Below are 25,635 nucleotides of genomic sequence, written 5' to 3'. Positions count from 1 at the left end.
GGCACACTGGTACACCCATATAAATCCCTTGTAAATGGTACTCCGGTACCCAGGATATTGGGGTTCCAGGAGATCCCTATGGGCTGCAGCATTTCTTTTGCCACCCATAGGGAGCTCAGACAATTCTTACACAGGCCTGCCACTGCAGCCTGAGTGAAATAACGTCCACGTTATTTCACAGCCATTTTGTACTGCACATAAGTAACTTCTAAGTCACCTATATGTCTAACCTTCATCTGGTGAAGGTTGGGTGCCAAGTTACTTAGTGTGTGGGCACCCTGGCACTAGCCAAGGTACCCCCACATCGTTCAGGGCAAATTCCCCGGACTTTGTGAGTGCGGGGACACCATTACACGTGTGCACTATACATAGGTCACTACCTATGTATAGCGTCACAATGGTAACTCCGAACATGGCCATGTAACATGTCTAAGATCATGGAATTGTCACCCCAATACCATTCTGGTATTGGGGGGACAATTCCATGATCCCCCGGGTCTCTAGCACAGAACCCGGGTACTGCCAAACTGCCTTTCTGTGGTTTCCACTGCAGCTGCTGCTGCTGCCAACCCCTCAGACAGGATTCTGCCCTCCTGGGGTCCAGGCAGCCCTGGCCCAGGAAGGCAGAACAAAGGATTTCCTCTGAGAGAGGGTGTTACACCCTCTCCCTTTCAAAAAAGGGGTGGAGGGCTGGGAGGAGTAGCCTTCCCCAGCCTCTGGAAATGCTTTGATGGGCACAGATGGTGCCCATCTCTGCATAATCCACTCTACACCAGTTCAGGGATCCCCCAGCCCTGTTCTGGTGCAAAACTGGACAAAGGAAAGGGGAGGGACCACTCCCCTGACCAGTACAATCCCAGGGGAGGTGCCCAGAACTACTCCAGTGTGTCCCAGACCTCTGCCATCTTGGAAACAGAGCTGTTGGGGGCACACTGGCCTGCTCTGAGTGGCCAGTGCCAGCAGGTGATGTCAGAGACCCCCTCTGATAGACTCTTACCTCTCTTGGTAGCCAATCCTCCTTTCTTGGTAGCCAAACCTCCTTTTCTGGCTTTTTAGGGTCTCTCCTCTGGGGAATTCTTTAGATAACGAATGCAAGAGCTCACCAGAGTTCCTCTGCACTTCCCTCTTCGACTTCTGCCAAGGATCGACCGCTGACTGCACCAGGACGCCTGCAAAACTGCAACAAAGTAGCAAGACGACTACCAGCAACATTGTAGCGCCTCATCCTGCCGGCTTTCTCTACTGTTTCCTGGGGGTGCATGCTCTGGGGGTCATCTGCCTTCACCCTGCACTGGAAGCCAAGAAGAAATCTCCCGTAGGTCGACGGAATCTTCCCCCTGCTAACACAGGCACAAAAAGACTGCATCACCGGTCCTCTGGGTCCCCTCTCATCCTGACGAGCGTGGTCCCTGGAACACAGGAACTCTATCCATGTGACTCCCACAGTCCAGTGATCCTTCAGTCCAAGTTTGGTGGAGGTAAGTCCTTGCCTCCCCACGCTAGACTGCAAACCTGTGTACTGCATGATTTGCAGCTGCTCCGGCTCCTGTGCACTCCTCCAGGATTTCCTTCGTGCACAGCCTAGCCTGGGTCCCCAGCACTCCGTCCTGCAGTGCTCAACCCTCTGAGTTGGCCTCCGACGTCGTGGGACCCTCCTTTGTGAGCCAGCTCCGGTTCACAAATCTTCTAAGTGCCTGTTCGGGTACTTCTGCGGGTGCTGCCTGCTTCTGTGGGGGCTCTCTGAGTTGCTGAGCACCCCCTCTGTCTCCTCCTCCAAGGGGCGACATCCTGGTCCTTCCTGGTCCCCAGCAGCACCCAAAAACCTCTACCGCGACCCTTGCAGCTAGCAAGGCTTGTTTGCTGTATTTCTGCGTGGGAACACTTCTGCAACCTTCAGCACTCCGTGGGACATCTTCCATTCAAAGGAGAAGTTCCTAGTCCACTTCATTGTTGCAGAATTCCAAGATTTTTCCATCCGGAGGCAGCTTCCTCCCCCCGAGGACACTATCGCGACTCTTGGACTTGGTCCCCTTGCCTTGCAGGTCCTCAGGTCCAGGAAACCATCTTCAGTGCTTTGCTGGTGTTTGTGGTTCTTGCAGAATCCCCCTATCATGACTGTTGTGTCCTTTTGGGGCAGTAGGTGTACTTTACTCCTACTTTTCAGGGTCTTGGGGTGGGGTATCTTGGACACCCTGACTGTTTTCTTACAGTCCCAGCGACCCTCTACAAGCTCCCATAGGTCTGGGTCCATTCGTGATACGCATTCCACTTTTGGAGTATATGGTTTGTGCTGCCCCTAGACCTATGTTTGCCTATTGCAACCTATTGTAATTCTACACTGTTTGCATTACTTTCCTGACTCTTACTTACCTGGTCTCTCATGATGGCTAGCAGTCTGCGGATGTTGCCGGCGGTGTTTCGCCCCGGAATTAAGCCTGCTTGATACATGTGTATCAGTGTGGTCATATATGGGAGCAGTCTGGTTGCTAAAATCTTACTGAGGATTTTATAATCAAGGTTTAACATGGACAACGGTCTATAGGCCCCTACCTCAGTAGGGTTTTTACCGGGTTTGAGGAGGGGAATTACGATCGCCTCCCGGGCCGTTGTCGGTAGCTCGCCCCGTTCTTTGGCAGTTTTGTATAGGCTTTTTAGTCGCGGCAAGAGAATGTCTATGTAAGTGGCGTAAAATTCAATAGGGAGTCCGTCTGTCCCCGGGTTTTCCCTCTATCTAGACCTTTTATGGCCTCCCTGATTTCTGTTTGTGTGATGGGCCCTTCCTGTTGCTCTGGGACCTCAGATAATAGTGAACCCAACTGCAGCCCCGCTAGGTAACCCACTGCGGTCCCCTTGGCGTGGTCGAATCTACTCTTATATAGGCGTTCATAAAAGGTTGTGAAACGTGAGTTAATTTGCTCTTGTCCGTATATGTGAACTCCCTGCTCCGTGGTTAAGTCCATTATGACTGAGGACCTGAGGGATTGTGACACTACCCATGCAAGTAGACAGCCCGCTTTGTCTCTCCCTCTCTCTCTCTCTCCATGTACACTTGCGAGGTAACTTCTATAATCGAAGCACCGGAGGCGTTCTGTACAATCTGCCACTTCTGCTCTAAGCTCCAATATGGAGTTCTGTAGGTGTGGGTTCCCGGGTCTGTTTCTCTCAGCCTCCCACAGTTTGTCCTCATCCCATTCTATGTCCCCTAGTAGAGTCCTACGTACCCCAACTGCCCCCGCTATACACCTCCCCCTTATCACCACCTTAAAAGCATCCCATTCATTCAAGGGGTTAATAGCAGATGCGTCATTATCTTAAAAAAACTGAGTGATATGTTGCTGAAACTCTTCACGGAAGAGCGGGTCCTCAAGAGTTTCGGGTTTTAGCCTCCAAGTAGGAATGCTGGGGACGGGGGACCTCCACCTCAATGACAATAAAAGGGGGTTGTGATCAGAAAGTGTGCGGTTTAGGTATTCCACATTGTGTACCTGGGGGTATACATCTGGGTTGCAGAGGAATGCATCCAATCTAACATGCAACTTGTGTAGCTGAGAGAAGAAAGAGTAATCCCTTTCGTCTGGATGTAATCTGTGCCAGGCGTCAATCAGACCCCAGTTCTTTTGCCAGGTCGCGAATTGTCGAGCCACTCTCACTAGTGGTGAATCATGCAATGGCGGGTGCGATCTGTCCAGAACAGGGTCTCCCACACAATTGAAATCACCCCCCAGTACCACTGAGGTTTGTAAGTATGGGGCCAATAAGCCAGATATGCGTGTACAGAACTCTCCTTGATCTGTGTTGGGCACATATACATTAATCCACGCCAGGCCCCTACCCTCCAACCTGCCCCGAACTGCCACAAATCTGCCATCTGGGTCTATGAGGCTATCCAGCATCTGGAAGGGGACCCCCGCCCGGATTTAAATGAGAGTTCCCCTCGCAAATGCGGAATAAGAGGTGTAATATGCCTGACCTCTCCATCGCTTTGAAGTGCCTTTCCCTTCGCCTGGGTCGGATGCATTTCTTGGAGCATTGCTATCTGAATTCCCCTTCGCTGTAGGTATGAAAACATCTTATACCTTTTGCCCATCGAATGCATGCCTTTTATATTCCATGTGAGGTATTTATATGAGTTTAGCAATATCATTTCGGGGACTTCTCCCCCCCTCTTGGTTAAATATCACTTTGCCTATACCAGCATTCAATCCGCCCATTTTAGTCGACTCACATGTCAGCTCCATTTTCCTTATAAATTCTTTCAGAAGCTCAGTTATCCCCACCCCTAAAACCTTACAGATAACAACCCAACTCCCCATCCCCAGGACAAAAGTAGGAACGTCTCTCACCCAAACTAAAAAAGATTTAACCAGAGTTTCAAAGTAGGTGGGTGCTCTTATCTTGAATCCAAAGTGCACTGTGACATTGTCTCCCTGTCTCAGGGTGAATGATATACGGGGCTGTCATTGTGCCTGATCTTCTGCAAACTCAGACGTTTTCATGTCGCAGGGCCAGGAGGCAATCCTGGTGCAGTTCACTGTAGTCGTTATAGTTGCAGCAGTTTCTGGACCCAATTGTTCCCTGCGAGCGGGCCCGTAAGGGGTCCCCTCAGATGATACAGTCTGAAGTGCCAGGTGTCACATCAGGGCCGATCCTGTCCAACGAGTGCGAAAGTTCCGATTCCTGTTCAGACTCCGACTGTTCTGGTTTGTCCTAGGTCTGTCTATAGGAGCCCGGGTCAGAGCCCCCCAGGGAAGCAGCCGCCTCTATCACTTTTTGTCTCTCTGTGGCATTTCCATAGGAGATGGGCTACCCATTCTTCTGGTTCTATTGTGACTGTTTTTCCTCTTTCGTTACAGATGGGAGATCTCAGGTCTGTGTGCACCCTCCTCCTGGGACTGCATGTCGATCCATTGGAAGGTCTCTTCCACTGTATTGAAGAATTGTGTGCCGGTTTTGGTCACGACTCTGGCAGGGAACATCATTCCATATTGGATCCCCATTTTGTGGAGTCTTTGTTTGGCGTCCCTAAAGGAAGCTCTCTGTTTCTGTACTTCTTTGGAAAAGTCTGGGAGTATACGGACCACATGGTTATCTAGCGTGCTGTTTCCTCTCTTCCTGCTCTGGCTGAGCAAATAGTCTCGATCCCTGTAATGAAGTAGTTTAGCTATTATTGGTCTCAGGGGAGCCCCCGGGGGAGGGGGACGAGCCGGGACCCTGTGCGCTCTTTGAATTGCGAAGAAGGGAGACAAACCATCCTCGGCCATATCCTCCCTCAGCCAGCGCTCAAGAAACTCCACCAGATTGGATTTTTCAGTTCGTTCAGGTAGTCCAATCACTCGGATATTATTTCGTTGAGATCTATATTCCGCGTCTTCTGCTCGCAGATCTAGTGCCTGGATCCGTTTTTCCATTTGTTGTGTCATCTAGGTATTATCTTTAATCTCAGGTCGTAGTTCCTGCAGCTGCTTGTCCGTAGCAGTCACTTTCTCAGCCAGACGGCGGTGGTTGTCCCTGAGCACCGTAAGGTTAGTGGCCAGCGCATCGATCTTTCCTTCCAGCACTACTCGGGAAGCCGAAATAGCCAAAAGGACATCCTGCAGGGTAGGATCCCCTCTCCCCCCTTCGGGGGTGGGGTTCATGGGATCCCCCAGTTCAGTCATCTCTCTCGGGGAAGGTCCATTCTTAATTTCAGTGTCTCTTCTCCGACCCGTTTTACCCATCTTGCGTATCATTCAGTGCGTTCACCGTGGGTAGGCTTGCCTCTGTTCAGTGGGAGCCCACTCATGCGATAGGTCAGGTTGTTTTGCATATGGGTCTATCCCTCTCCACTCAGCAAATCCTACTTTTCTGAGTCAACAGAAGGGCTCCCAACCGGTCCCCAGGTCACCTCACCGCCCAAGTCGTCTGTGTTCCACTCCCAGCGTCGATCCCCTCCAACAGGGCCCCCAGAGAGTCCAGCCCGGCCTCCCCACCTATCGCCAGGGGGGTATCGCCATTAGCAGGAAGAAGGAGAGAGGGCAGTCTCCCCCGCTCCTATGTGCACAAAGTAGTGGGTGAGGCCCACACGGTGAAGAGAACCACTCCGGGGCCCCCCGGGGGCTGGGGACTGGCGAGGCCCCCCACCTCACAGTGAAGGTAAGGTCTCTGTTGGGATCTCAGCCGATCCAAGACTCCACACAGCCTCCCAATGCCACCTCCTGGCCCCGACAGTTCCAGAGCCCCTCACCTCAGAGCGAGGAAGGAGAAGGGCTCCTGCGCGTCTCCAGGTGGCGATTATGACGATTTCAGGGCGGCGGCCGCTGCTCTGTGTTTTCCGAGGCTCCGAGCCTCCCAGTCACAGCGTCTCCGACCCAGACTCCCGGCCTCGACCCAGACTCCCGGCCTCGATGTCACCAGTGGCACAATCGCTCTCCTCTGCAGGAATTACCCTGGGCCCCTAATGCGGCCAGAGTCGGTCGAGGGCCCCTTCATCTGGAAGTCTCAGGTCAGGCAAGGCCACCCCGGCGCCCCAGGTGCTCCACGGCCCCCACGCAGTCCTCCTGGGTCGACCCCTCACGTCCAGCGGCCCTAGGACTCACCGCTCCAGAGCCAGACGGGCAAGGCTCTCCCGGGTGCCTTCAGGCAGCGTCTATGATGCGTTTAAGATGGCGCCGCCATCTTGGTTTTCTCGTGGCTCCGAGCCTCCCGATTTAGCCATCCAAGGAGCCGGTCGCAAGGCTCAAAATCACCAACAGTTTGGTCGCTCGACCTCACATACCCTTAGCCCCACTGATAGCTGGGTTGTAGGGCTTTTGCAGGTCAGGATTCCCCAAGACGGGGAGAGAAGGGCAGGAGCCTCATGGAGAGGCTGCTACCGTCATAGCATCCGGCCACGCCCCCCTGCTTTGCTTCCTTCTTGTTGGTCCAAACAAGTTTCAACTCCTCAGGGCTTACCCCAGCGTAATGTCCTTTAACATCTCCTCTTTTCACTTGTCTTCTGTACGTGTCCCTTTTGTTATCACATTCCCTTTCGATCATCCATAAAAGTCAATCAAGGGTGCTGTTCTTTTTCCCTGGGAAATATTCTGTGTTAAACATACATATTCTCATAATCCAGCAACCCCTTCCTTTTTTATATTGAATATCCCTCTCAAAGGCTTGTGATCACTGTAAAGACTTTCCAGCTCAGCGTAAAGACTTCCCACCGCACAAATATGTAGATTTACTTATTGCCCAATTACAACTTTTCAATGACAGAGTAGTTAGGTTTTGCTCCCTTTAATGACCGAGATGCAAAAGCTGTGGTTATCTCTTTGTTCTCTTCCACGGTAGCAAAAGTGGTCCCAGCTCTTTTGAACTCACATCTGTCACCGCAAAAGTATCCTTTCCTTGTCCAAATGTTTGTATGCTAAGTACTTTCTCCAAATCATTTTAAATTCCTCTGGGCACTAGACATCCCAAATTAGGTCCACTTTCTTCTTCAGAGGCTCTCTCATAAAGATTGTTTTCTTCAGTGACAATATTCTGCTGTAAAGCTCTACCATTCCAAGGAAAAAATAATAGTTCATCCTTACTGTAGGAGACATTTTAATTTTTAATTGTCTCCAACAGCTCCTCTTAAGCTTCACTCCTAATGACGAAATACTGTGCCCCTAATAAATTCAAATTTAAACTTTATTGATCTAGATCTCACCAGAGATCAACATTATTTGCAATTACAAAATTATTACAATTAAAGGCGAAGAAAAATGGCCAGACAGTCTCGGTACAAATCTAACAATTGATACATTGGTAAAAAATATTTTAAAAACGTGTGCAGATTATAACAAACAAATTCATCTGGAGGTGCTAGAGCAATCAGATTGTTGATTTTGAGTATGGAATACTTAAGATATAAAGGTTTTAAAAAGCAATTTCCAGCCTCCTTCACTGGCGTACTGGGGCAAACAAAAGAATGTGCTTATTGTCTTGAGTCCCACTATTCCAAAATCCACAAATTTCGGTCTTATTTCACTTATCTCACCAGTGCTTTTTTAAGTTATTTAAAGGTAAAATGCCCAATCTTAACATAGGTAAAAATCGCCTAACTCTATATTTCACAGAAAACTTTAAATATCCTTGATTCTATTGAAAAAATATACTGTCAGAGTAAGGTGTATATGTTCCTAACAGCAAAGAGTGTGTAATATCACAAGTGTAGCTTGTTCTGGCAGCCATATTTTCTAGAAACACTTTGAGTTGTGCTGGTGTCTACATCTGCCAGTGGCCAATAGTACACTGGGATTGTGCTGGTGCAACCATAAGATTATTATTATTAAAAGTATACATTTTTACTTTTCCATTACAAGTTTCCTGCCTTAGGATGTCTCTTTGGGTGCCTTCCGGTGCGTGTAATAAATTGTAAGCCCCTCTGATTACGTTTGCTAAAGATGTGGAATAGGTGCTAAAGAAGGAACATTCTAAGCCTAATGCTTGGACTGGGATTGATTGGTATTGCTTTATATCAGTTTTCCCAAAATGACACTTCTCTGCCCTCAATGTATACTATCGTTTTTCTAACCTCTCCATAACTTTCCTTCCTTACCCATTATTCTCCTCTTTTGGGTTATCCTAAACCAGCACATCCTCCTGAAAAATACTTTGCACCCATTATGTCTCCTGGTATTTAAGTCATAGCCAGTTGACATGCTGATGAAGCAGATACAAGTCTAAAGTGTATTTTCACATATCTGTAAGCTCCCATTGGAGGTATAAATGCAGTAAAGTCTTGTGTATCATCATGCATATCTGGAGGCATACAGATGTTGGGTCTAGAGTGGTAAAAAAAAAACAAATGGCATGTGTCACCATTGACATCTCAGAAATATTCAGCAAGTGGATCCTTATCCACCATAATGGCCTTCATAAGTACTCTCAAGTCTAAAAACACTCCACTGGAGTCCTTGGCTACCAAGACTGGAGTTAGCCATTCCGCAGCCTGTACAGATTCTTTTCTTATATTTTTAATAATTATTTTTATTGTTGTTTTTAATTTTTCCAAACGTAACAACAAGCCCTAGTGGGCCAAACAGTAACATTAACAACAGATTGGATATCTGTTGCTTCTTCGGAACTTGGCAATACAGCAATGTAAGCTGAGATGTGAACAAAGCCTGTCGCCTCGAAGGAAGCTCTTTGTTTGGGGTAAAGTCCGTGATAGTCTCACATACCATTTGAATCTGGTCAAACCACCCCTCTGTCCACCTCTGAGATATTGTAATATTCTCTCCAGGGTCCCCACATTTTTACGAACTTCCTCAGGCACCCTCGGGCTATGTAAGTTACTTTTTCAGTCATCATGTAAAAGTCCATCCCTGTCCTCCACTCCTTCATTCTAGGTATCTCTGGTGCCCCCAATGTCTTGCTACGTCCCTTTGGCCATCACACCCCCAGGTTGCTAAAAAGGAGCATAGGCAGCGGTATATCTATATCAGTAGAGATTCCCAAAAGCACGTATTTAGGGTCTGCTGACATCTCCAACCCTAATATTTTCTCTCTCCAGTTCCCCCAGGAGTTTAGACCAAAAAGTCTGGATAAGGGGACAGTCCCAGAGCATGTGGAGAAATGTTCCCCTATATGTCTTGCACTTCAGACAGTCAGGCGACACAGCCCTCCTGCAGCTGTGAATTTGTGTCCTATCATAATAAACCATGTGTAGGATCTTAAATTGTATTAGTCTTAGGCATTTTTTAATTGCCACTTCCCACAGGTGCAATAGGGCTGCCTCCCAGTCTGTGTCGTCCATAACCCTGAACTCCCATTCCCATTTCCCTCTCAGGCCTCCCACTATGTCCAGTGTTTTGTTGCTGATTGTGTTGTATGTCCATGAAATTGCTTTCAGTTCCAGTTGTCCCAGCTGTAATCTCCCCTCCAGTGGGGCATAATTAGGAAGTTCTGTCAGGTCTAGGTTCTCTGTATGCCATGCATGTGCAAGTTGCAAGTATTTGTAATGTTGTGTGGGAGGCATTTGGTATTCTGTTTGCAAGTTGTCAAATGGCTTAAGTCTCCCGTCTTCAATCAGGTCTCCCAGCCGAGAGATCCTGATTGTGTCCCAGGCCCTGAAACCTTGTAATTTCTCAATCTCCCTCAGTCAGGTGCCTTCCCACAAGGGGTTTCACGTGTGAGTTTTGCGTGCCAGTCCATTTTTAACTCTGTTCTCGCCCATGCTTGATCACCAATTTTGTAGGCATCAGGAGCCTTTTAGTCCCTTCCCCCCATACAGGTAGTAGAGGTGCATTGTTTTCTCAAACTCGCTTCTCTCCAGCAAATAAGTGGGGTGATCTTGAGGTGCCTACATCCAGTTGTTACCAACTATAAGGTGCGCTGGCCCATAGTAGGCCCTTATGTCTAAGAGGATGATACCACCGTTATAGGGGTTTTGTTGGAGTGTTTGCAGGGCTACCCAAGGGTGTTTCCCATTCCAGAGTAGCTTGCGGACATCTCCCTCGATTCTAGTGAAAATTTCCTCTGGGACCTTAACATAAGTATTTTGGAGAGTGTATAGTATTTTCGGCAGGGCGATCATCTTATACAGCGCAGCCCTGCCGAACAACATCAATGGTAGGTTTCCCAACTCTCCCATGTCATTATGGAGATCCGCCACAACCGCTAGGACATTCGGTCTTAGAGATCTCTCATGGTCCTTTGTCACACAAACCCCAATTACTTGAATCCATCCTCCTCTATCTTCAAGGTACATGGCAGGTTCAGCTGTCCCAGATGGCCTCTCCCCAAATAGACTCAATTTGGGCCAGTGGACCCTAAAGCCAAAATGAGTACGAAAGTCTTCAAAAGTTCTCAATATCCGGGGAAGTGTCTCCTTTGGTCGGGTAATATATCAGATATTATCGTCCGCATATAGCGATATTCTTTCATCTTCACCCCTCCCCTCTTCTATATGGAAATCTGAGATGCCTTAGTGTGAACAGATAATGCACACCAGGGGTTTTAGCGTGAGGGCAAACAGCAATGGTGAGAGGGGACAACTCTCTCTTGTTCCCCTCTATGCTGGAAACTTGGCGGACGTAACCCTGTTTACACAGACTGCCGCCACCGGGTTTATATATGGTAAGGTTATCCATGCCAAAAATGTGGGCCCAAGCCCAAATCACTCTGGCGTTTGTGTCATGAGTGGCCAGTGGACCATATCATCCGCCTTTCCAGCGTTCAAGGACAGCAGTATATGGGGTTCTTTTTTCAACTGCCCTGCTTCCAGCCAGTTGTGGAGTCTGTGGAGGTTGATCCTCTTTGACCTTTTGGGCATGAAGCCCAATTGGTCTTGGTGAATCAGGGGGCCTATGACTGCTATCAATCTAGCCACCAATATTGTTGCTATGATCTTCATCTTGATTTTATGGACCGAAACCGGGTGGTAGGAGCCACACTATGTGGTAGGTTTCTTGGCCTTCCGGATCACCACTAGCATTGCCTTTCGTAAGTACGAAGGGAGGGTACCCTGTTCTCTGGCCTCATTAAACAAGTTGAGGAGATAGGGACATAGGATGTCAGCATTTTTTTTTTTTTTAGGCCCTCCATGGGAAGACGGTTAGGTCCGGGAGTTTTCCCTGGCCTCAGTCTGCCCATAGCCTCTCTGATCCAACTCTCTTTCCAGACAGTCCCGATCTTCTGGGGACAAGTGTGGGATTTCCACTCCCTCTAAGTAGTCCCTTATTTAGGATGCTTCTGGAAGCTTGCGATCTCAATATAAATCCCTGTAGAACCTTGCCAACTCACCAGCTATTCTCTGGTCGGTAGTATAACTCTCACCATGGGCTTGTGTATCTTATAAACCCTGCATGCGTCCATCTCTCAGTTACTTAACCAAGCTAAAATCCTGTATGCCCTGTCGACCACCTCATACAGGCCATCCTCGGGAATCGTTAGTGAACCCTGCATGGGCTAGCATGGTGTATGCTCCCCTACCCAGGAAGTTGCATTGCAAGCCCCTCAAGTGGGTTTACTGGAGTAGGACTACATCTGGTTTGTGTCGCTTATCATATGTCGCCACCAGTCCCCCTTTCAACTTATTACCTAAGCTGTTAACATTCCAGGACAGCGCTGTAAATCTACAATTGTCCCCTGTTATTCATTAGGCATTGCTCCTGTGTAAACATGTGCAGTCAGCGTCAGCATGCGCGCCCCTTTTCGGTCTATTCATGTGCTTTGATCCATTACTTGTTGTGCCTAAATCCCCGTTCAACATAGTATAAACCCAGCCTCCCTACTCCCCCCATCCCGCATCCCTAGTTTCCACTTTGAGCATGCATATTCCCAAACATTACAACTACTCAACAAAGAGGTTGGAGAGGTCTGTAGTCCCAACCCCCTGCCTGAATATTACCACATATTATAACTTAGTTCAACCAAGTGGGGCAGAGTGCCCCGGAGCATAATGGCTCAGGAATCAGACCTGACTGATGTCTGACTAAACCAGCCCAGCGGGCTGATACCGCTCGATAGGGCGTCTGTGCCTTTGTGCCCCTTTGTTGCTCACTTTGATTTTGTAATTTATAGTGTTGCAATCATTCTCATCTGAAGGAAGAGGCCCCATTGCTAGGGGCATTCGCTTCAGGTTGTCTATAGCTTCTGCTAGTAGGTGCAGGGAATCTGGTGCTGAGTCTTGCTCTGTGTCAAGAAAATCTTTGGAAGGTGACAGTGATTTAGTGATTACTGTGTTTTGTGGTGCAGGTTCATCTCCCTCTGACACTGAAGATGAGTATGTCGCCACATTTGCTGTGGTGGGAACCATCCCGTGCTTCCGTTTTGTTTGTGGGGATTTGGCCCTTCCTATTGGACATGCACTGCTCCTTAGGAAGGGAGTCTTCTGCTGCAACTGCGTTCGTTCGGATCTCTGTTCCCCCATTTAGATAATTTGGGGCCGTTCCTCCAGCCATTCCCACGCTTCTTCAGGAGTTTGGAAAAAGTGTGCCTTGCCTTGGTAGAGTACTTTCAGTTTAGCAGGAAAAAAAGCATTAGAGGGCGTGTACTTCTGTTTTAATGGCATTGAAAGTGCGCCTTTGGAGTTGGACCTCGCGGGTGTGGTCCAGAAAGATTTGTATTTGAGAATTGTTGTGTTGTACCTCCTTCATTTTCCTGGCTTCTGAAAGGATTAAGGGGGTCATTCTGACCCTGGCGGTCTTGGACCGCCAGGGTCGCGAATGACGGAAGCACCGCCAACAGGCTGGCGGTGCTTCCCAAGCCATTCTGATCGTGGCGGTAAAGCCGCGGTCGACCCGCCGGGGCCGGCGGTTTTCTGCCGTTTTTGCCCCGGCAGGGTGAATCCGCCAGGGCAGCACTGCAAGCAGCGCTCCCCTGGGGATTCTGACCCCCGTACCGCCAGCCTGTTTCTGGCGGTTTTCACCACCAGGAAGAGGCTGGCGGTAAGGGGTGTCCTGGGGCCCCTGGGGGCCCCTGCACTGCCCATGCCACTGGCATGGGCAGTGCAGGTGTCCCCTAACAGGGCCCCGGCCAGCTTTTCACTGTCTGCCTAGCAGACAGTGAAAAGCGCGACGGGTGCAACTGCAATCGTCGCACGGCCGCAACACCACCGGCTCCATTCGGAGCCGACTCCTGTGTTGCAGGCCTCATTCCCGCTGGGCCGGCGGGCGCTAACATGGTTAGCGCCCGCCGGCCCAGCGGGAATGTTGGAATGGGGGCAGCGGTATTTTGGCCGCATGGCGGCCAAATGCCGGTTCCCGCCTGGCGGGCGGCTACCGCCGCCCGCCAGAGTTGGAATGACCCCCTAAGTCTCTATCTTGGTAGTTTTAGAACCAAGCTATTACGCAATGCTCGGTGGGCCTCACTTGATAATGAAACAGGGTGAAAATCTGTCTTTGGGGAATGTTTGTTTTAACCAATCCTCCAGGAAGTGCTGCATGTTCGGACTTTCTATGCCTTTGGGAAAACCCACAAAGGGCAGGTATTTCTTTGTGCTCGGTTTTCAGTGTCATCTATTCTCCACACTACAACCCTGGAGACTGTGCACATCTCTACCATTTCTTTCCTAAAGGCTGTATCTTCCAGTTATGAGATGCGTGTTTCCCCTGTTGTGACCCTCTCCGCCAAATTTCTCAGGTCTTGGCGGAGGAGGGTGACTTCAGACTTCACCTCGCCCAGGCCCTCTTCTAGAGCAGTGTGGGAGGATTGTATTATCTGCAGGAGTGCAGCATTATCGGGCCCTGACTGTATGGGCTCTGGCCTAGCTTCTTCCGGCATACTTGTCTAATTTCCCCTGACAGGGTGGCCACTGATCTTTCTCTCTGATCATACTGCCTTTTTGGCTGGCTGGTCGCTTGGTAGTTTTTGGGACTTTTGGGGTGAACTTTGGATTAGCATTTCTTCGCCCTCCTCCCTAGGCCTGCATTCCGAAAAATGTGCAGTTATGACAGTGGGGTTGGCTGTCCGTCAGCTCTTGGCAAGTTCCAGCAGGCATGTGTCTGGTATACAGGCATGTGAGTGTCCGCCCGGGGCTATTGACTTTTCCCCCCCAGGGGGAAAGGATGTGTGTCCAAGTCTGTTTTACCTGGGTTCTTTTGACATCTCTAAAGGGGGCCGCTTGGCTGTTTGGACTCATCCCGACCCCCTTTCCACCAGCAAAGTCCCGTCAGTAGGGCTGGGGATGGGGGCCTGATATCGGTTGGGTCGCGGCTGGGCCGTTCCCAGTCTCCGTGCCTCTTAATCTTGTTTGGCCTGACTATCCTAGTTCATTGGCAGGTTTTTCCCTCTTTTCCCTCTAGTCTTTGTCCCCAGGGAGGACTCTGTTCTGCCTGCTGAATTATTGCAGGGTACCTGTTGCGGGCCCCTATAGACACACATGCCCCTCTTGTGCTCTGGAGGGGGGGAGGTCACCAAAGCCAATCTTTAGGAAAGCTTTTCAGTGCCCCCCTCCACGTCAGCAATGCACTGCGCACCCGTCCGTACCCCACAGATTGTTTTTACCCTGGCTGGGTAGGGGCTCCTTGAACTGGTGCCTGTTGTGATTGGGATGGGGGGTGGGGGCTAAGCCGCACACTGTTTCGTTCCTTTCCTGGAGGTGCCGCTGTCCCTCCACCGAGCCTCTGTCTCTCTCTCTTAGGGCTTTGGGGCGGGTCTCTCTTGGGCAGTCCTTTACTCACCCCTGGGCAATACTCTGTGGCTGCCCCAGAAGGCGCCCTGGGGTCTTCTCCTCGTTGGGCCTGTGTGGGCGGGCCTATCAGCGGGAGTGTCTGTCCTCTGCCAAATTTCAGCTCCTCCGTGGCCGAAGTATTCCAAGTATTCGCTGCTCTTGGTAAGTAAGGAGGAGGGCCCCCCCTGTGCGGCATCGGTCTGCCAGCGCAAGGCCTCACCGGCATGACTCTTTTCCCAGATGGCCCGTCCAGGCCTCCATCCCCTCCCGTGCAGTCCTCCCAGTGATCCGCCATCACCTTTGGTTGAAGCCGGCAGGGCTGATTGTGGTCACTTCACTGTGCACTATGGTTCTCTCCCCTCGGATCACACCAGCATATCTCCGCATGAACAGGTCGCCCCTGCTGTCAGCGCCATAGGCTGTGACCCCTGCCACACGGCGGCTGTTCTCCACCCACAAACCGACTTGGGAGTTATGCTGGATTCCAAAATACTGCATTGCCTGTGTCTTCCCTGCAGATGAATCTCTTCTTACCCCATCTGGCACATACTTCACAGCATAGATCACTCTAATTTATACAGGATTACTCAGGAGTAGCTGGTACTTCACAGGGAGCTCTTCACCAAGAGTCCGATCTCGCCGCCATCTTGGACACACACCCTCAAGCCCCCGCCTCTGTGATTCAGATAATCATACTTCACACAGTCATACCAGTTATTCACAACAATCATCTTCTCACTTCAGACATAATAGGTACTGCTTCTTTTCCCAATCTTTCTTTGTGTACATACGTCTTTAGATATCATGACTTCTCTTTGAACACTTCTAGGTGGATTCTTTCAAAATCTAAACAATCTTCTTCCTTAATATGCTTGTGGGTGGGTATTAGTGGCCTAAAACACAACAGAGCTTTTTGAGGGGCTATCCCATAATGCTATTCCCTCTAGTAGAAACCTAAGGCTTTTGTAGCACTACCTTATTGTGAAGCTTAGGCAGCTTGAAACTGTCCTCCAAAACATACTGGTCTAATTAATTCTGTGTAGCTTAAGTTTACGTTGGGAATTTTGTTCAAAAACGTTCTCAGGTATGAAGAGCACTCAAATATCATTTTGATATTTCTTCTATTAGTGGTGACCTAATCCAAAGGATTACCATGCCCTTTGTTTCCAAGCTATAACGCAATTTCCTCAGACACAGAAGTTGTCTCAGTAAATTACATCCTTCTGTTTTCCATTGGATAAAACCCATGCAGCAATTCATATAATGTATTTTCTCCCATACTTGTTGCATTTTTCTCTCACCTCTTGTTAGCTGTGTCCCATCAGCCTTCATGAGAAACGCTGCCCCTTAAAAATTGCATCTTTAACCGTCACAATCTCAGCTTGGTTTGTACTCAAAACATTCACTGCTATTCCATTCACATAATCTTGTTTGATCTCATCCACACGTTTCATCATGTGTTCCAATCCTTTTGCTACTAGTAATACTTCACATAATGGTGGTTCATCTTCTATCCATAATCCCTCTCTTACTTTCTTTCTGTTACAATATAGTAGAAATTAAACCCTAATCCGCTCCTCAGTTAGAGTTTCAAGTTTATTTGTTACTGCAAGCTTCCTGAAACTAGGTTTCCACAGTCACATTTCCTTCACCATCCACGTTCTTCCCCAAATTGCTCCTTTCTAAAATTGTGTGTGCATCTTATCAGTAGAGTAATCTAAGTTTTTCATATGTATTTGACATTCACTGAGATCACTTTGATCCTCTTGTAACGATCCGGCACGTTCTACATAATTCCTGCCCCTCAGAACCCCAAACAGAGCATCAGGAGCACCAACCTTCACTCTGTCCCTAGGATTTGAAAACAGATCCTAGCATAAGTTAGGAACATTTTCTTTCATTTGCACCCATCGTAGTGGTGGCAGTCCTGGCAGGTTTAAGAAGGAAGGAGGCAGAGTTATTTTCTGCATGTTCTCTTACATAATTAAAATTACTTTCTTAATAAAAATAAAACTTTAACCTAGAGATGTGAATAAAACATGCAGAGTAATCCAAAAATTATGTCACACAATATATACCCTGTCACCTAGCCACATATATATGTGTATACAACTGTACGTGTAGGTAATTAGCTCTCACAATGCCCTGCCAGACGTTTACAGGAATATATTTAATAACTATATGTCCAACGAAATGGGTATATATTCCAAAAAATGTGATTCCCATAACCTCCATTCACTAGAACGTAGCGGACAGGGATGTTGAATAAAGAGGATGTGCACTTGGTATGAAGAAAAGTGCACTGTTACATAGACCCATGCAATCTTGGATGCACAGTTCAATCAGGGAGAAGAATATAGAGCATTCCCAACCTCGCCCCCCTCTCTTGAGGGCCCAGATAATTTTAAGACCAACCTCATGCCCATTAGAACTAAAATATCAACACAACTTAAGTTGAATTAGTGACTCAAATATGTATAAGATAGTGTGGGAAGGGAATGGGTACAAATTGTGCCACACCCTAATTATAATGAGCATATTTTCTTCGACTGGCATGGGGGGGTCATTTGATTTATGCATTAATCTCATATCACGTTGATTCTCAATGTGAGATGAGATTACACAGGTTCTTTCTTTACGTAATAGCCTCCCAACTTGGCTAGCAATAGACCTTTGTCAGCTAAGACCCTCATTACGAGATGGACAGTAAGCAGGGGGTGTAGTTTAATCCCTGATGTTACAGATACCAGTTGATATCACCATACCAGTTACCACCTGTTATGTGATTTTGGCCTAGAATGGGGTTTAACGTGTGTTCCGCAATTACTGGACCCATTAAAGCATGCAAATTCCCTATTCTGGGACCTTTGTCACATATGTTTTCTGCCTATTTTGAGCAGGTGAAAACATGAGTATGGGAAGTATTTGGAATTAGCGAAGTGGCTAAATTCACTCAGTCTGCAGTAGTGGTTTTCACTATCCTTTCCTTACATTCAGCAGCAACCAAACCAATGTGTGTCCTATTTTTACCACCCAAATCTCCTATCACATCTCGCACCCTATTTTTTTCAGCTAAAGTACTTTTTCATTTGGTCAACACCAATATATATTTCTGTTTCAAATATATTTGTTTTATTATCTCTCCGGTACAGACATTCCAATTTCAACTCATGAAAACTCAATGAACTTTAACAGCAAAGCAGAAGCACATTTCAAGAGTGAGGTGGAACAAGAGGAAGGAAACACAGGTGAGTGAGATGACAGCCCTTGAATCAAATGTGGAATACAGAACACGTGCGTTTTGTCACTGCAGTTAGTGTAGTAGGAGTAGGTCTTCTAAAGGAAAGAAATCTAATTGTGGCAGGAAATTTGAACCCGAGAATCAATGTAGAGGAATAATAAACTAGCATTCTTGCGAGAGGTTGTTCAGAAAATGTTCACTTTTGCTCCTATATTATCGCCAGCTTGTCCCCAAATTTGTTGTCAATCAGCAAGAGGCTTGATCGATCCAGGTGCTACACTATCGTATCCAAACTGTGCACGGACATGTTCAAGGTATATAGAAGAGAAATGTCATCTTTTGAAAAATGTAGTAAAAATATTCATGAGGCTTATGTTCTGTGGGATCTTTTGATCAATCAGCTGCAAGAAGGGACTGGGTCTACCTTTATATCACTTCGGGTATGCAGAAACTTAGGATTTATGCTATGTTCCTCTGCATTCCTGGAATGCACGTTTCATTAAGGGAGCGGTCCCAAAGAGTAACAAATGCCTTTATAACAATTCTGGAACCACGACATAGACTTTATAACGAAAGTTTCTATAACGCAATTTTTTTTTACGAGTATGCCTTTATTACAAATGCCTTTACCACGAAAATGTAAGCATTTTACAGGTAAGTATAATAAACCCATTTACTTTTAGAATATACATATATATATATATATATATATATATATATATATATATATATATATATATATATATATATATATATTTCACAATACTTCTGGTACCATACAGAAAGTTCCCGGACACCAAATGGAAGTCCAAAATGCTTTATTCACCAATACTTCCTCACAGTACAACGCGTTTCAGCCGTAGCCTTGCTCATGTACTGTTTGAGAATATATTGCGCACAAACTATATACCACTACCTGCCTAAACACAAAGAAATGACTACAGAGAAACATGGTTACCCTGCACTGTGCAAATATAAGCGCCATCTTGAAATGTCAAAAATCCATACAAAATGCTAAAACGATCTTATAATCACAAATCCATCCACATTATTTGTTCTTTATGCATCAATTAAATATCATCATTTAAATATTAAATAATGTTAATATCCAAACAGATCCATAATATAAAAGCATAATGCAAACTGAGTATCCTTATACTTAGGAACATTAGATGGGCATTAATATGCACATATTCCTTAATATTAATGTGTTACTGCAGAAAAACTATATGTGTATTGCTACCTACTAACATGTGAATACACCCCAAACCTACCACATCTACCAAATAAATATACCGCAAGACCAACATAATACAATTAAAAATGCCAATTACAAATACTAGCAAATCCACGTCCAGCAAATTTGATTAACCTAAGTGCACATTCATCTCCTCACTCAAATTTAGTCCCCCCGGGCTCAAGGTGCTAAGCCTAATGATCATTTTGGATTCTACGATCCTCATCTTTTTCTCTCTATTACCTCCCCTCATATTAGGCTTGATCTGATCTATGACTGCAAAACTCAACAGCCTCTCATCCCCATTGTGTTTTTCATGGAAATGCCTTGCCACTGGGTATGTTCGATCACAATTACAAATCGCCCAAATGTGTTTCAGAGGATGGAATCTGATGTAAGTGAGCAAAATGTGAGATTCATCACAACATATTCCAACCAGTCACAAGTCTTGAGAAAGAGTTTGAACAGGAGTTGGCATATATTACAGACTGACTCTGTTTTAAGCAATGTTGTTTCCAATGTGCCCTTGATCACCTTTCGCAAAAGTAGATCACTAAGAGAGGATCTAAGTCACAACAGAGTAACCAGTGATAATGTTAGAGCTAGGTCTCTAGTCCATCCTGTTGTTTTTTTCTGTTGTAGACAGTGCAAAGCATGCAAGTATAGCAGTAATTGTTCTGAAGTGCTTGGGGACAATGGACATCGGACCCATCAAATCCGAGGACATTTTAATTGCAATACAGATTTCTGTGTTTACTGCCTGATGTGCCCGTGTGGGAAATTGTATGTAGGCAGCACAATACATAAGGCTAAAAAGAGGGTTCTGGAACACATTCGAGCGATTCGTAATTGTAATCGAACATATCCAGTGGCAAGGTATTTCTGTGAAAAACACAATGGGGATGAGAGGCTGTTGAGGTTTGCAGTCATAAATCAGATGAAGCCTAATATGAGGGGAAGGTAATAGAAAGAAAAAGGTGAGGATCTTAGAATCCAAAATTATGATTAGGCTTAGCACCTTGAGCCCGGGGGGACTAAATTCAAGTGAGGAGATGAATGTGCACTTAGGTTAACCAAATTTGCTGGACATGGATTTGCTAGTATTTTTAATTGGCATTTTTAATTGTATTATGTTGGTCTTATGGTATATTTATTTGGTAGATGTGGTAGGTTTGGGGTGTATTCACATGTTAGTAGGTAGCAATACACATATAGATTTTCTGCAGTAACACATTAATATTAAGGAATATGTGCATATTAATGCCCATCTAATGTTCCTAAGTATAAGGATACTCAGTTTGCATTATGCTTTTATACTATGGATCTTTTTGGATATTAACATTATTTAATATTTAAATTATTTAAATGATGATATTTAATTGATGCTTAAAGAACAAATAATGTGGATGGATTTGTGATTATAAGATCGTTTTAGCATTTTGTATGGATTTTTGACATTTCAAGATGGTGCTTATATTTGCACAGTGCAGGGTAACCATGTTTCCCTGTAGTCCTTTCTTTGTGTTTAGGCAGGTAGTGGTATATAGTTAGTGTGCAATATACTCTCAAACAGTACGTGAGCAAGGCTACGGCTGAAACGCGTTGTACTGGGAGGAAGTATTGGTGAATAAAGCATTTTGGACTTCCATTTGGTGTCCGGGAACTTTCTGTATGGTACCAGAAGTATTGTGAAATAATTGGTGGATGGCCAGGTCCACGCCCGGACCGCTACTGAATTAGCAGCCTCGGATGTCTGGCAGCGGTTGGTGATTTATTGTTAATTCCCCGAGGCTCCTGCAAGTTTATTTATCCTTGTTGGATGTAGAAGATTTACGATTGAATTGTCACTGGAAGATGACACTTTGGGAATATAGATGGAGACTGGTGATTGTTTTCAAACTACACTGCATATGTGCCATTTACAGGAGTGCTAATCCATTGCTGGCTGCGGGACCCGAGAAGTACGGGTTCTGTGTTTCCATCGCACACATTAAACAACGTGTGTATTGGCTTTAAATAGATGGGAGCATTTAAGGATTTGAGCACGGCGGGGAAATACTGCTGTAACACGCTCTCAAGTTGTTTTGTGATCAGCCATTAGTAGGAGAGCTAATCCATTGTTGGCCGCGGGACCCGAGAGGTGCGGGTTCTGTGTTTTCACCGCGCAAACCAAACAACGTGCGTATTGGCTTTAAACATACAGGAGCATTTAAGGATTCGAGCGCAGCGGGAAAGACTGCTGTAACACGCTCCTAGTTTGTTCCTAATCAGCAGGTGACTTGCGAGGCATTTGGCATATTCTGAAACATGAGGCTATGCGAGTGTTCTAGCAGCTTTAAACAAACAGGAGACCTGCATGACTAAGCTTTTCTGTCTCACCCACGTTGTGCATACAAGCATTGGAAAGGCACAAGAGGGGTGGGGCAAGATCATTGTGACGTGCTCCTGTGTTATTTATAACCCGGATAGACGGCCGGTGAGGTACCCAGTATATCGGTTATGAGGAAACCATAAGAAGCGGCCATTTGGACGTATCAGGCTGGTTTTAGGGTAATTGGAAGACCTGTGGGATGGGGTATTTTTTCCCTACGTGTCACGTTAGTGCCCGAGTTTATGACCAATACTGAGTAGCGGATTTTATGGTTTCTTTGCCATGTATTCCCATTATGGTTTGATTGACTAACTGGAACAAAGGTATGCAAGCTCTTTATTTTTAAAAGAATTATAACTGTATTGCACGGTACCTTACTCTCTCCAGTCCATTTCTAATTACAATTCAAGTTGCCCTCGTGTGGAAGGTTAATTAATTATTTAAAAAATGGTTTGAGAAACGTTTTGAATAATCACTTAAAACTGAACGAGAGGGGGCTTAAGTAATAAGGAAACTTTTGAGTATCCAGTGGATGATGTCCTCTAAAATTAAATTGTACTATATCGAGGCAAACTTGTGGTGGTAGAGTGGACCATAGATACTGTGGGTCCACATTTGGTGGTCCATTATCTTTGTCACCAATATGGCTTCCTCCCTGGAGGTTAGATGGAAAGAAAAGTCCAGCAAACTTTTTTCTGGTCCTATGACGGACACAAAAGCACGAATGGACAGTCATACTAATGGCGGTTCAGAACTCATATTGCAATAACTTAATGAAAAAATTGAAAAATTGTCGCGAAAGGAGATTTTCAAATGGTGGGAGATAGAATCTCTACAAAAGTACATTGATGTAGAAAGAGTACAGAGAGGTCGGAGAATATACACTATACCTACGTATGAAGACCCGGACCCTGATATGCTTGAGGAGTGGGCAGAGAATTCAAAAACCAGTTCATTGAACATGATGAAGATCTTAATTAAATACGCAATAAAGGATAGGAAGAAGATTCTGGAGGAGATTGCGAAAGTGTCAACGGAGATTGTGTTGCTTACTTCAGAGGATGCAATAGAAGAATTTAAGAAGAATTTGGAGAAAAAACTAAGTAGTTTTGAAGGACAAATTATGTCTAAAAAACAACGCAAGTTCTTACGAGACTTTATAGATTATCAATCTGGCAGGATCTTAACTTTTCACCGTAAATATGATCATATGTATGTAGAAAATGAAAAAGAACTAACAGTTGAGAATAAGAATAGGGATTTTACTTCGGAGGTAGAAGAGAGTGATATTTCAGACTGGAACCAGTCTGATGTATCTGATTCCCACCTGGAGAAAGAACCGGCTGTGGATAAGAATGCAAGCAGGTCTAATTTTTTTTAACAATTCCGCCTTCTAAATCAGGGAAGGATAGACCAAAGAAAATAAGTATTTCCTCAACGGGGCAGGGGTCGGGAGGCAGAGGAAGAGGAACCGGGCAGCAAAGATACGGGCAAGGAAAAGAAGAGTTCAGGCAAACAGGTGTAACAACCAGAGCCCAGAAAGTGATGTGAAAACGGTAGTAAATTTATTAAAGAGAACATTAACCAAACAAGAGATGAGCCTCTTGGCATTAGGTTTATCTTTCTGACCTAGGACTGATTTTGATTATGTACAGACAAGAACTGATCTTTTTCATTTGGTTAGGAAATTAAAATTAAAGAAATGGTTTCACACAAAAGTTACTTCAGAGGTGCTAGGAGGTGATAGGCATACTGCCAGTATATTAACTATCTCTGATGTGGAGGTATTGCATATGCTATCATGTTTACATGATGGCATTGAAGCCCATGAAGATCCTGTGTTAAACTTAGTGGACCTGGGCATTGAATTGGATTGCCCGTGTCCTACTTCGTTTAAACCCAAATCTGTATTTTTACCTGCTATACAATGTGAGGCCATTGATGTCTTTGAAAGAGATGTTATTAAGCAATTGAAGAAAGTGAGATACCAAATGAGAAAGAATGAACAACACAATTTGACTAAGATACAAAGTGAGGCATTACAAGGCTTAAAGGATGATGGTAGCATTGTAATTAGACAATCAGATAAAGGTGGAAATGTTGTTGTTTTGGTTAAGGATGCCTATATAGCAGAAGGATTGAGACAGGTAAATGACAATACCTGTTACATACTGGTAAATCTGATGGATGTTAAAAAATCCAATACTCAATATTTTGAAATGTTGTTGGATTGGAGGGACAAAGGGTTACTAAATTGGGAGGAGTATCATTTCCTTAAATGTGACTCACCAGTAATTCCCATTTTGTACCTCTTACCTAAAATACATAAAAGCAGTGTCGGTCCCCCAGGGAGACCTATTGTTTCTGCTATAAGGTCTCTCTTGGAGAATACTTCTAGGTATATTGATTACTTTTTGAGATCTTTTGTAGAGAGTCTTCCATCTTACATAAAAGATACGACGCAGTTTTTGAGGATAATTGATGGAATCCAATGGGAAGATGATTATCTCATTTTAACTATGGATGTCACCAGTCTTTATACTTGCATCCAACATGACCTGGGGCTGGCATCAATTTTTTGAGGGCAAGATCGCTCTCGTTTTTGATGCATACAGAGATGATTTGTGATATGATCAGCTTCTGTCTCAGTAATAACTTTTTTCTCTTTGATGACAAGCTGTACAGACAAACACAGGGTACAGCCATGGGGAGTTGTTTTGCACCGAGTTATGGGAATTTGGTTATGGGTTGGTGGGAGGAGCAGATATCTACGAGCTCACCAGACTATGATGAAAGGGTTATTTTATGGTGCCGCTATATAGATGACATTTTTGTGATTTGGAAAGGGGATGAGGAATCGGCAAGAAGTTTTGTAGCCTTTCTAAACAGAAATTACTATAACTCACATCTGAGTGAACAGTGCAGTAAGCAACAGATTCCATTTTTGGATGTGGATGTGATGGTCCAAGAACAATCATTAAGGACCAAACTACATAGAAAATCCACGGCTGGTAATAGCTTATTCAATGCGAACAGTGCCCACCCACCAAATCTCATTGCCAGTATCCCCTTTGGGGAATTTTTGAGAGCTTGCAGGATATGTAATACTTGGGGGATTATCAGAAAGAAAGTTAAAATATGCTCTTACACTTCCAAGAGAGAGGTTATAGCAGTAAAACGATCCTTCAAGCTAAAAGAAAGGCTGATAATATAAAGAGGGGAGGTTGCTATACCCGAGGATGGAATCTGATGTAAGTGAGCAAAATGTGAGATTCATCACAACATATTCCAACCAGTCACAAGTCTTGAGAAAGATTTTGAACAGGAGTTGGCATATAATACAGACTGACTCTGTTTTAAGCAATGTTATTTCCCATGTGCCCTTGATCACCTTTCACAAAAGTAGATCACTAAGAAAGGATCTAAGTCACAACAGAGTAACCAGTGATAATGTTAGGGCTAGGTCTCTAGACCATCCTGTTGTTTTTTTCTGTTGGGGACAGTGCAAAGCATGCAAGTATAGCAGTAATTGTTCTGAAGTGCTTGGGGACAATGGACATTGGACCTATCAAATCCGAGGACATTTTAATTGCAATACAGATTTCTGTGTTTACTGCCTGATGTGCCCGTGTGAGAAATTGTATGCAGGCAGCACAATACATAAGGCT

At 45.6% G+C, this 25,635-nt stretch overlaps 1 protein-coding gene across 12 annotated transcripts in view; it reads left to right on the top strand.

Moving 5' to 3' along the window:
- The window catches only part of LOC138296269 (zinc finger protein 888-like), a 360,730-nt gene that overhangs the window by 308,973 nt on the left and 26,122 nt on the right, over positions 1-25,635 (top strand). For all 12 annotated transcript variants that reach the window (XM_069235236.1, XM_069235231.1, XM_069235235.1 and 9 more), the window contains one exon: positions 18,271-18,366. In XM_069235236.1, coding sequence (XP_069091337.1) covers positions 18,271-18,366 — 96 coding nt within the window. The remainder of the gene's footprint in view (positions 1-18,270; positions 18,367-25,635) is intronic.

The sequence above is a fragment of the Pleurodeles waltl genome, chromosome 5, assembly GCF_031143425.1.
Source record: "Pleurodeles waltl isolate 20211129_DDA chromosome 5, aPleWal1.hap1.20221129, whole genome shotgun sequence".
NCBI classification, from domain to species: domain Eukaryota; kingdom Metazoa; phylum Chordata; class Amphibia; order Caudata; family Salamandridae; genus Pleurodeles; species Pleurodeles waltl.
Note: the sequence above shows the minus strand (reverse complement) of the source record. Positions and strands in the feature narration are given on the sequence as shown.